The sequence below is a fragment of the Mirounga angustirostris genome, unplaced genomic scaffold (genome assembly GCF_029215605.1).
Source record: "Mirounga angustirostris isolate CCGP_5_RB_7025 unplaced genomic scaffold, mMirAng1.0.hap1 SCAF_3, whole genome shotgun sequence".
Lineage (NCBI taxonomy): Eukaryota > Metazoa > Chordata > Mammalia > Carnivora > Phocidae > Mirounga > Mirounga angustirostris.
This window is the reverse complement of record NW_026991711.1, coordinates 145,731,799-145,744,051: the sequence shown is the minus strand read 5'-3', so window position 1 is coordinate 145,744,051 and position 12,253 is coordinate 145,731,799. Positions and strand designations below refer to the sequence as shown.

The 12,253-nt window shown below is 34.9% G+C and overlaps 1 protein-coding gene across 2 annotated transcripts in view; it reads left to right on the top strand.

Moving 5' to 3' along the window:
* Positions 1-12,253, top strand: part of NCKAP1 (NCK associated protein 1) — a 104,989-nt gene that overhangs the window by 37,216 nt on the left and 55,520 nt on the right. Inside the window, exons 5-10 of one of the 2 annotated variants that reach the window (XM_045868397.3) lie at positions 272-414; positions 498-588; positions 3,593-3,730; positions 5,068-5,116; positions 9,153-9,309; positions 11,701-11,757. In XM_045868397.3, the coding sequence (XP_045724353.1) occupies positions 272-414; positions 498-588; positions 3,593-3,730; positions 5,068-5,116; positions 9,153-9,309; positions 11,701-11,757 (635 nt within the window). The remainder of the gene's footprint in view (positions 1-271; positions 415-497; positions 589-3,592; positions 3,731-5,067; positions 5,117-9,152; positions 9,310-11,700; positions 11,758-12,253) is intronic. The other variant, XM_045868398.3, reaches the window with a different exon arrangement.

Below are 12,253 nucleotides of genomic sequence, written 5' to 3'. Positions count from 1 at the left end.
CCTGGGATTGAGCCCCGTGTCGGCTCCCTGCTCAGTTGGGAAGCCCGCTTCTCCCTCTGCTGCTCCCCCTGCTTGTGTTCCCTCTCTCGCTGTCTCTCTCTCTCCGTCAAATAAATAAATAAAATCTTTAATAAAAAAAAAAGAAATGGGGATAAAATAAATATAGAAAATTATTGGTTTTCAGTAGCTGCCATGAAGATTTGTGTGTGTGTGTGTGTGTGTGTTTAAAACTTTGCAAAATAAGGAGTTAAACTTGATTTTTGTTTTCTAGACTGTAAACTTTGATTTAACAAAGAACTACTTAGATTTGATCATAACCTATACAACACTAATGATACTGCTGTCTCGAATTGAAGAAAGGAAGGCAATCATTGGATTATACAACTATGCTCATGAAATGACCCATGGAGCAAGGTAGACCTGCATTATACAGATCTTTGTGAAATTCTCAGTTTGATGGCTAACACCTCACTGAAATTTGATATGTCTGTTTTAAGTGACCGAGAATACCCACGCCTTGGTCAGATGATTGTGGATTATGAAAACCCTTTAAAGAAGATGATGGAAGAATTTGTACCCCACAGCAAGGTAAGACCTGGTTTTTAGATGCAGTAGCAGGCATATGAGATACAGGGTCAGGAGATGGAGCCCTGTGTTGGGCTCCATGCTGAGCCCATGTGGTGCTTGCTTAAGATTCTCTTTCCCCCTCACTCTTGCCTGCTCTCTAAAAAAAATTAAATAAATAAATAGGCATATGAAAAGGCATAAGGGTAAATAGAGTGATAAACTTCTTTTATGAAAAACATTATAATGGGATATGAATAATAGCTATGTATGGTTTTATCCAGTTGTGAACCAGAGAACTCATATTAGTTAGATTCCAAATAGTATTTGGAGACTCAGGAATCATTCATTATAGTTTTTAGATTCGGTATAGGGTATAGAGGTAGTGAAATTTAGTATTTGAGAATGTTTACTCTTATACCAGACTACCTGGGTTCTAATCCCAACTCTGCCAATTACTAAGTATGTAATATTGGGCAAGTTACTTAACCAACTTCATAGTATCTCAGTTTTCTTATCTGTAAAAATGGAATAATAGTACCTACCGCATATGGTTGTTAGGATGATTAAATGAGTTACTTCATAAAAAGTATTTGGATACATAGTATTTGATACATTTTATTATTATTATTTTTTTAATTTTCTTTTTCTTTGTTCTCCCCCCACCTGATACATTTTTGCTATATTACTAATAAAGCCTCTTAATGAGAAAAAATAAGAGTTTTGTGAAAATAATTTGGAATGTCTATCTTTTACAATATATTAAAAAAATAGTTCTTAATGAAACAGTTTTGGTTCAGAGGAGTCTTGCCATATGGTGTCTCTGCAGTAGGCTGCCTCAAATGTTCCTAAGCACATCGAGAAAATGTGTAGGTATCTCATACATCCTCATTATAGATAAGGAAATTGAGGGCTAGAGAAGTGACACAGTTAGTCATTTGGCAGTAATAGTGGCAAAACCAGAGCTAAAGCCCAAGATTTCAGAATCTTGGTTCATTCTCTTTGAATGATGAGAGTTAGACATTTTAATAATACACTATTTTGTATAAATCTGTTAATGCCAAGAATTTTCCCTCAGTTTTCTTACTCCTGTGAAAATTCTGAAGATGCATTTACAGAAGATTTGTTTGCAGTTTAATTTTTTGCAAAGCTGTATTATCCCACAAATTTATATAGGTTTAATGTTTTGAAGTTAGTTGGATCTTTAGTTAGAAAGATGCTAGTGGATGGCATCATTTTTGAAGTAAAAATCAGCATTGTAGATGGAAGTGTCAGGATTCCTCAGAGTGCTGAGCATATCATAGTCATCTGTCTCTGATTTTGGTAGTGCTTTTTCCTCACTTAGAACTGTCTTCCCTACTCCTCCCTTGTTTTCTCTGTGGATCCATTTCTGATTTTTTGCCAATCATGGATGGCCTTGTTTTTATTTACCCACTTCAAATTTGTTTCTTTTCCCACCTAGGTGATGAAAATTTCCTTAAAGGCTGTTGGATCTCTTTTTAAGTTCTCCATAATCATTCGCATATACTAGACTATTAAATTGCTTGAGGAGATTTGTCCATTTGGATTAGACTATTTCCTAATCATGATTTTTCTGATGTTCCGTGATATCCCAGTTTTTTTTTTTAAGTCTGTCTGTCTTTCTTTCTGTTGAGTGTGAATGGGGGAAGGGGCAGAGGGAGAGAGAAAATCTCAAGCAAACTCTGCGCTGAGTGTGGAGCCCAACAGAGGCCTCTATCCCACGGCCCTGAGATCGTGACCTGAGCTGAAATCAAGTCAGATGCTTAACTGACTGAGCCACCTAGGTGCCCCAATATCCCACGTTTTGGTAGAAAGTCTATCCTGTATTTGCTAGGATTTGTTAAAATTAATTTAATTTAAAAAATATATTCATAATCACTTGGTAGAGTATAATAAAAATACAGATTTCTGGGGTCTATTCCCAAAGGTTCTGGTTGACTAAGTTTTAGGTAGAACCTTGCTTTCTGTTTTCTGAACAAATCGCATGGTAACAGTCAGGTTAAAGAATCACTCTTGGGGGCACCTGGGTGGCTCAGTCGGTTAAGTGTCTGCCTTCAGCTCAGGTTGATCCCAGGGTCGGGGGATTGAGCCCTGCATCAGGCTCCCTGCTCAACGGCCTGCTTCTCCTTTTCTCTCTGCCATTGTGCTCTCTGGCTCTCTCTGTCAAATAAATAAATAAAATCTTTAAAAAAAATCATCATTCTTGTACAGAAATTTTAGGAAGCTGAGATGAGTACCAAAGCCCAGTTAAAAGCAAGCAAGAAGCAGATGAGAAGAAACATTAAATACCTTGATGATAAAGCTGTAATTAACAGACCAAATGGCAAATAGAAGTTAAGTAATTTATTAAGATAGAGTACATTTTTTTTATAAGGCATTCTTTGGAGAAATACGAAATATGTTGAGTTCTATTAACACTTAATCATATAACCCTAACATTCTGTTATTTCAGTGAGAACTGTCAGAGTACAAAAGAATAACACTAGGCTTCCTACCCCTTTTGAAATAAAGATCCCAAGATTGCCAAACATTTTAACTTCCAAGGATGTAACGTGATTTCCTGAGCTAAGCTCTTGCCCAGGAATGCAGAATCTATGTTGCTTTTATGAAATTAAAAAAAAAACTTGAGGGGCGCCTGGGTGGCTCAGTCGTTAAGCGTCTGCCTTCGGCTCAGGTCATGATCCCAGGGTCCTGGGATCGAGCCCCGCATCGGGCTCCTGGCTCAGCGGGGAGCCTGCTTCTCCCTCTCCCACTCCCCCTGCTTGTGTTCCCTCTCTCGCTGTGTCTCTCTCTGTCAAATAAATAAATAAAATCTTTAAAAAAAAAAAAAAAAAAAAAACTTGAGATAGCCAGACCCGCCTCAGATATTATATGGAGCATAGTTGTAATTACGTTTTGTTGTTTTAGGATGATACGGTTAGAAACACACAGCAGTTATAGCTGAAATTTAAATGGAAAAGGAAAAAAAATTTTATTCCTCAACTTCCTTTTTTCCTATTTTAATTAGTCTCTTTCAGATGCACTGATTTCTCTTCAGATGGTGTATCCTCGAAGGAATCTTTCAGCTGACCAGTGGAGAAATGCCCAACTATTGAGTCTCATCAGTGCACCTAGTACAATGCTTAATCCTGCACAGTCTGACACCGTATGGTTCTATTTTTCACTTTTTGAATGAAAATAGTGAAGTTGATTTTTTAAAAATACCAGTTAGGCAGTGTTGTTGCAGTGTTTCTTCTAATTAGTATTAGCCTATCAGTGAAATTTATTGTAAAATGCTCAGTAAGTTATACTGTTGAGTTTATTTCTAAATTCTGATGCTGAGTTAATAAAATTAGTGTAAGTATTTTCTTTTAAAATTTAAATGTTTGTTTTCTGTTATAGTAGAAAATTTGGAAAATGCATAAAATTTTAAAGAAGAAAACAAAAATCACCTCAATCTTCACCGACTAGAGAAAATCATTATTATGTTCTTTCACACAGTGGACCCTTGAACAACACAGGTTTGAACTGTGCAGGTCCACTTACACCTGGATTGTTTTTGTAAATGTATTTTCTGTTCCTTAAGATTTTCTCAATAGGGGCGCCTGGGTGGCTCAGATGGTTAAGCGTCTGCCTTCGGCTCAGGTCATGATCCTAGGGTCCTGGGATCGAGCTCCGCATCGGACTCCCTGCTCAGTGCAGAGCCTGCTTCTCCCTCTCCCTCTGCCATTCCCTCTGCTTGTGCTCTTCTGTCTCTCTGTCAAATAAATAAATAAAATCTTTAAAAAAAAAAAAGATTTTCTTAATAACATTTTCTTTTCTCTAGCTTAATTTTAGTATAAGAGTATATTATATGTATAACATACAAAATATGTATTAATTGACTTTATGTCATCGGTAAGGCTTCTGGTTAATAGGCTTTTAGCAGTTAAGTTTTTAAGAGTCAGAAGTTTTTAGTGACTTTTCAACTACATGGGGAGAGGGGGTTGGCAGTCCTTACCCTCATGTTGTTCAAGGGTCGACTGTATTTTCAATCTTTTCTCTGTGTGTATGAACATAGATGTTCTGTATATGGAGAATATACACACATAATTACTGATTTGGATGAGACAGTGAGCATCCATGTACATAAGTCGTTTTTAACTTGATTAAAATATTATCCTTTGGAATATTACAAACTCTGAAATGGACTTGGGAAATTTGGAATAGACTTTTGGAAATTTATCATTTACCAGATTGAAGACAATTTGGCAAAATATTGTTTTAAGGGAGGTTTCAGGGAGTGTAAATGTGAAAGGGGCCCAGCTCTCATTTTCCTTTATGGACTGCACATTTAAGTATAAATTATAAAACTTTTATCCAACTTTTCAAATAAGTCATGGTGGTATTTGAGTCATGAATTGAGTAGTAAGAATTTTTAGGAGAAAGAAAGAGAGTGACTCAGTACAGGATTTGTTTTTTAGAATTTCTTTTAATCACAAATTTGTATCTTCTCTTTTTAAGATGCCTTGTGAATATCTCTCTTTGGATGCAATGGAAAAATGGATTATCTGTAAGTAAAATTAGTTTTGTAATTACCCCTCAGGTTTTAAGTTTTAGAGAAAAATAATGGGTAACATGGATTACTTCTGTGCTAAGCACTGTGCTAATAATAAGCCTTCTTCATGCTTATCTCATTCAGTTCTCATACTGACCCTGTCAGGATAGATAGTCTGTTTTAAAGATAAGGAATCTAAAGCTTAGTCCACATAGCTAATAAGTGACAAAGACAAAATAAGAACCCAGGCTAATGCCAGGGCTCATGGTATGTTATATTGCCTTTCAATGTAGCCATCAAAACTACATTTTTGTTTTGTTTTTAATGATTTTAAAAAATACTGTGTTTATTCAGCTAAGGTTTTTGATTTTGCTTTACTTTAGTACATGGTTGGCAGTTCAGTATACGTGGAGGATAAAATTACTAGTTGTGCTCCTGAGAAGTTCACAGACTATAGGGGAAATAGACACAGTGACCCACAGATATAATACAGAATGAGAATTGCTATAATACAATTACTTCTACAACCCCAAAGTCCAGTGGAAGAGGGGAATAATTTTGAGCAGTTTGTTTGTTTTTTTTGGTTTTTTTTTTACTTCGTCTAGTTCTTGTTTCTTGATTTATTAACTAGTAGGTAGTATTTGTTGACTTTTTCTTATAGTGTGTCTCAAACTACAGTGCCTTCAGTTTTCTTTTTTTAAATTTTTTGGATTGATACTTACATAAAATACGGATTACTAAACTACTGACAACTAAAAGTGAATTACTAGAGTTACCAGAAATGAATAAAGACACAAAGTAAAAGCCTACATTTTTAATTATTAGATTCAGTTTAGTCTAACAATTAGATTATTACTAGGTTTCTACTCATAAATGTCAAATTTTTGTAAAAGTTTCTAAGTACTCTCTTTCTTCACTTAATCTCATTATGCCCTGGCACTTTGAATAGCACTGTTATTAGTATGAAAGCTTATACTCCCTGTCCTTAGCATTTTTTTAAAGATTTTATTTATTCATTCATTCATTCATTCATTCATTCGTTCCTTCATTTAGAGTCTGCACACATGCGAGTGGGTGAGTGGGGGGCAGAGAGAGAGAGAGAGAGAGAATCGCAAGCAGACAGGCTGAGCATGGAGCCTGTCTCAAGGCTTGATCTCAGGACCCTGAGATAATGACCTGAGCCAAAATCAAGAGTTGGATGCCCCTCCTTAGCCATTTTTATTAATTATATTTTTTACATTGATTAGTTTTGTGATACTTATATTTTCTATAATGATAGTTAAGATTTTAATCCTTTCTCTTAGTTGACTCAAAACACAGCTTTCAAAGTATTGATTTTGCTGAAATATATTGTGATCCTTGATTGTTCATGTTTATGGAAGTTTGGCTGTAGAACAGAGGTGATTATTAGAGTTAGGTGGCATGGGTGACCTCTAGAGTTAATAGCACTAGTTCCCCCAGTCTGTACAGGAAAGCTGATTATAGGGCTTTGTGTGATGAGCAGGGAAGTGGGTCCGAAGGCAGGCTACTCTAATTGGGGATACAGGGACATAGAGAAGGCATACAGATGTGGAATGACCACAGTTGCCAAAGTAAGGAAGGTGATTTACTCTGAGTTTTGCTGCTTTCATGTAATTGAGCCTTGAGTAGAGTTAAACAGAGGTTAAGAATTACCTTAAACTCTGTACTTATCTTTTTTTTTTTTTAAAGATTTTATTTATTCACGAGAGAGAGAGAGGCAGAGGGAGAAGCAGGCTCCCCGCTGAGCAGGGAGCACGATGCGGGACTTGATCCCAGGACCTTGGGATCATGACCTGAGCCAAAGGCAGACGCTTAACCATCTGAGCCACCCACGCGCCCTGTACTTATCTTTTTGACCTCTATACTCATAGTAGGACTTTTCTGTAGAAGGTGGTCTACTTTCTTTAGCACTAGATTAGTTCAAAGTGTGGTCCCTGGGTCAGCAGCATCACCTAGGAACTTGTTAGATACACAGAATCTTGATCTCCACCTTAGACCTGCTGAATTAGGCTGTGAATGGATCCTAGCAATCTGATTTAAAAAATCATAAGCCTTCCCAGTAATTCTGATGAAACCTAAAGTTTAAGGATCATGGGTCTAGATTATAGTCTGGGGCCAAGAGTTATTTAGAGTCTGGAATGTTGAAGACCCAGCTATTTGGAATGCAATTATAAAATAACTTAAACTGATATTCTTTTCAGGGTCTATTCTTGCTATATTGGTTGGACTCGGAAGACTCCTTGGGAAAGATCTCTTTTCATCTCTGGAGTTTTGGGTTACTAATTCCAGTCTGTTTTTAAATTGATAGTTGAGTTCTACCTGCTTTCTATCTTAAAAGATTTTCTCTAACTTTCTTGTCTAGTATCAGTTTTTTTTTATCTTGTTCTCCAGCATTTTTGTGGCTTAAATTTTTTTCTGTCCTTTTAATGGGACATTGGTGGGGAAAGGAGGGTAATGTGTGATTTAATAAACCATCCTAATCTTGGGCAATCGAATTTAAATTACATTACCTTTTTTGATTCTATCATAAACAAATGGATATACTAAATTCAAAGGTAATCCGTATCTTAAAAAAATAAAACATATGGTAACCCATAAGATAACTGCTAATATTTTTAGAGAAACCTTTTATTGTCAGCAGCAATTTTGTGAATCTAAGTATACAACAAGGTATAAGACACTAAGTGAAATCTCTTTTCACTCGGGTTTAGAGTAAAAAGTCATTACATAAGGCAAGAATCTTTTACAGTTTCTCTTGAGGATTCTTTAAATTTCTGTACATGTATTCTGTTTCTTTGCTTGTGTACCAGATTGTATAATTGGCTTGTGTTTAGGGGTCCTGTTCCATTAAAAATACTTTTATGTGTTTCAGGAAATTTAAGAAAGTTAAATACACTTCTGTACATATGATTCCACAGTATATGCCTACTTAACTTAAAAAGTTAACTTGTGTAGTGGCCCTGTTTTTTTTTTTTCTCTCAAAGATTTTATTTATTTGACAGAGAGAGAGACAGCGAGAGAGGGAACACAAGCGGGGGAGTGGGAGAGGGAGAAGCAGGCTTCCCGCTGAGCAGAGAGCCCAATGTGGGGCTAGATCCCAGGACCCTAGAATCATGACCTGAGCAGAAGGCAGGTGCTTAACGACTGAGCCACCCAGGCGCCCCAGTAGTGGCCCTGTTAAAAGGAGGTTGAGCTAAGAATAAAAAGATAAATGGCAAGTTGTATATTAATGATTCAGGAGTTTAGAGGTGGCAGTGACTACTGAGAATCCTAGGGAAATTTCACAGGAAATAGGATTGGTTTGTAACTGGCCCATTACAGTACCTTGTGTATAGCAGGCACTGAGTAAATGTTGAATGAATGACAGATAAGGTTTTGTGGCCTAGTATAGAGGGCTAGAGAGGGCATCCACAAACATATGTATGATTATACATTTGTGTAAGATTTCCAAAGTAGATAACAAAAGATGAGAGATCTGAATTCATGTACTAGAGAGCAGCATAATATATTGAAAGAATCTTAGGCTTTAAGGGTAAATACTTGAGGCTAACTCTAGCTCTAACATGTTAATGGTATAACTTTAGGTAAGTCACTGAACTTTCATTTCTTCATCTGTAAAAGAGAAGGATACCATCTGTTTTATCTACTCCACAGAATTACGTGAGATAATATACGTGAAAACTTATTTGGTAAACTGTGCGTTGCTATGAAAATGCAAGATGCTATTGCATTTCTTCTGGTGATTTAGAAAAGTACATTAGTCTTACTTTTCAGTTATTTTAACAGTTGTTATGATTACTGTATTATGTGTTAATTAGTAACTTCTGATCTTTGGCTTAAAATACAAAGATTTTTGAAAATGTCTTTTACTCATTTATTAAAATGACTTCTTACACAACCCAGAAGCAACATTTCTTTTTCTCATAGTGATTGTGTTTATATTTCTGAAAATTTTGAAAGCTACTTTGTAACTGAAAGAATTTAATTTTGGAATACTTTTATATTTGTATTTACTTGTGTTTTTTTAAAGTTGGCTTCATTTTGTGCCATGGGATTCTAAATACTGATGCGACAGCATTGAATCTTTGGAAGCTAGCTCTTCAAAGTAGCTCTTGCCTCTCTCTCTTTCGGGATGAAGTTTTCCACATTCACAAAGCTGCAGAAGACTTATTTGTAAACATACGAGGGTATGGCATTTTCATTTATCTTGTCTTTTTTTGGAGAAGGGTAGTGAGTGGATTATCTTTATTGAAGTTTGTTGATAGAGAAGGGTCATGATGCAAGAAGGTATCATCTGTATTATCTTACTGGCCATAGTAAGTTGTTTTTAACAATCATCCTGATACGGTAGTATTCATATTTTTTATAGGTAACTTGATAGATTAAAATATCTAGTGTTTCTGCCCTTTCAAAATTTGTATTCTAGGATAAAGATGTGTCCTCTTTTGTAAATCATGATATGGATTTAGACATAAATATTGCTAAAAGTACCATATACATTTTAGAGTTTTGACATTTTTGTAAGTGCTATTTAAAAGGATGTGAATCAATCAAAAGCTCTTTAAATTAGTTATAACAATTACAGAAGTCATACCGCTGCACATAGAAATCATGTTTCCTTTTAATAAGGTGTTCCAAGTGACTCATTTATATTCATTCCCTATAAAGCAAGCGGTTCATACAAATTTGTTTCCTTGAAATTGTTAATGCCTGCATTGCTTTCCACATGAGGTTCTATAGACAGTATATAAGACAGGTTGAACTCAGACTTGGTAGCAATTTTGAAATCTTTTGAAATTAGGAGCATCTAAAATATTCTGGGGCGTCCTGTACCTGAAAGTGTTGAATAATTATGTTTGGCTTCTTAGCTTCAGATAGAAATGAAGTTTACCTACGTTTATTTCATATCCAATTTAGAAATGTCTTGATGAAATTGAGATGAAGCAACTGTTAGTTATTAAAAAATAAAGATCTGTTAAACCTACCAACTTTAGCCTCAAATTTTAGTATGTGTAAGAATTACAGGTTCCTGGACATCATCCCTAACTTGTATTTCCTATATCTGTATCTTGAAGAGGCTAAAGGAATCTGCCCTCTTTCCCCTAGTAATTTTTGAAGTAAAATTTACAGACAGAAAAATGCATAAATTTTAGGTGTCTACAACTTTGTATATAAATACTCTAGGTGATCACCTAGTCAAGATACAGAACATTTCCATTATTCCCAGAAAATTGATTTGTGCCCCTTTTGGTCATTACTGCCACCCCTGATCTCCCACCTCCCAGGCCCTTGATCAAGTGACCACTGTTCTGATTTCTGTCACCATGGGTGTTTCTGACATTCTCATGTGGTAGTTTCTCAGTCATAAAATGAGGTCTGGTGCCCTATGTACTTTCCAGCTCTTATTTGGCTTTTATTTTAGGTGGTGGAGTACCTGAAAATCCTATGTCATATGGGATACTTTCTAATTGATTTTCATTTTCTAGTTGATTCAGGTTGAAAATCATGAAACTTGTAGCATATTGATAGCTACTCTGTGGAATCATATTTAAATATATATAAGCATTTAGAACCAGGTGGTCTATATATTGAGCGAATTTATGCATGGTACACATAAGCTTAATGACACCATGAGACCGATTGTCTTGATGTTAACACTTTTCTTTTCTGTTTTTTGGTTATGCTTTTCTAATATTAATTTACCATTTAAGAATCTTCATATTTGAAGTTGAGAAGTCTTAATTTTTATTAAATTTTGAGTGATCAGTTTAAAATATGACTTCCAGTAGTTACACGTCAGATTGTTAAGTATAAAAGCTTATTAATTATGAAGGACAGTGATTACAGAATTAATGTATTTTGGACATTTGCTCAAAGAACACATAAATCTTAGAGTATTTAATTTAGAAGTTGGAGTTCTTAGTATAACTGGTTTATTCAGGTTGTCAGGAAGATAGTTTTAACATTTTAGGAGTTTTGAGTTTTTGTATGTAATATTTATGAAAATAATGTATTTATTAGCATTTATTTTTCAAATGTTACCTTTAAACTTTTGATGTTGGTGTCCTGTTTCTTTTAATTTAAAGTAGTCAGTATGCTTTCCTGCCCCAGTTTTTTCTACCACAAAACCCCTATCTCCAAACATTCACTAGTGTTGCTCACTAGTGTATGTTCTTTCAGAACTTTTTTTATGAGCTAGCATAAAAATCAGAAATAATAGCTTTGTTATTACTTTAGATTTTGGGAAACCACTGTTAATTACATTGGAAGTATAATTTTAATGACTCCATAGGGACTTAATGAGGTGTATTTAATCAAGATCTACATAATGAGCTTTAATTTTTTTTGTGAGATTTAATATAATATGAGATCTATTTTTCTAAGAAGACTTTACTGGGTACTATAAGGTACCAGGAAAGGAGGTACGTGGATTTCTTCCATGCATTTTTAGTTTGAGGGCCAGTTTTTCTTGCCGCTAATAGTAATTTTTAATTGACTTTTAGTGTTTGGCTAATTCGTTTCGACTGTTACCGATGAAATTAAGATTAACATGGTTCTAAATTTTTTTTTCCACGTAGCTATAATAAGCGTATTAATGACATAAGAGAATGCAAAGAGGCAGCTGTGTCACATGCGTAAGTAGTTCTGTCTTATAAGTGGAACTTAAAATCAAGAAGAATTTCTTTCTTAAAGAATAATTTTGTTGAAGTGATTGCAGGTTAACGTGTGCCAGATGTGATAGAAGTGAGAGACTTTGAATCAATGAAAAATAAGCACATATCCTCAGTATCTGCTTAGCTTCAAGTTAGTGTAGACAGATCTTAAATATTTTTGAAGTGTTGATAAAAATGCTCTAAGGAAGTACCATACAAAGGTCTTTTATTTTAGATATCATTCAAGTCTTTTACCATTACTAGGCTTTTGTGCCAATACTTTCCAAGTTGTGATGATTTTTGTACTATTTCATGAAAATTTGACATATCTTCACACTCTCCTAAGTAGTATTTACTTTTCAAAGTATGCCTTTCCTGAATTGTAGTAAATATTATATATTAGTAAGTATATAGAATAACTTAAAAGTTAGCATATTTAAGATCTTTGAACAACTTTTCAGTTTTATCATAAATTATA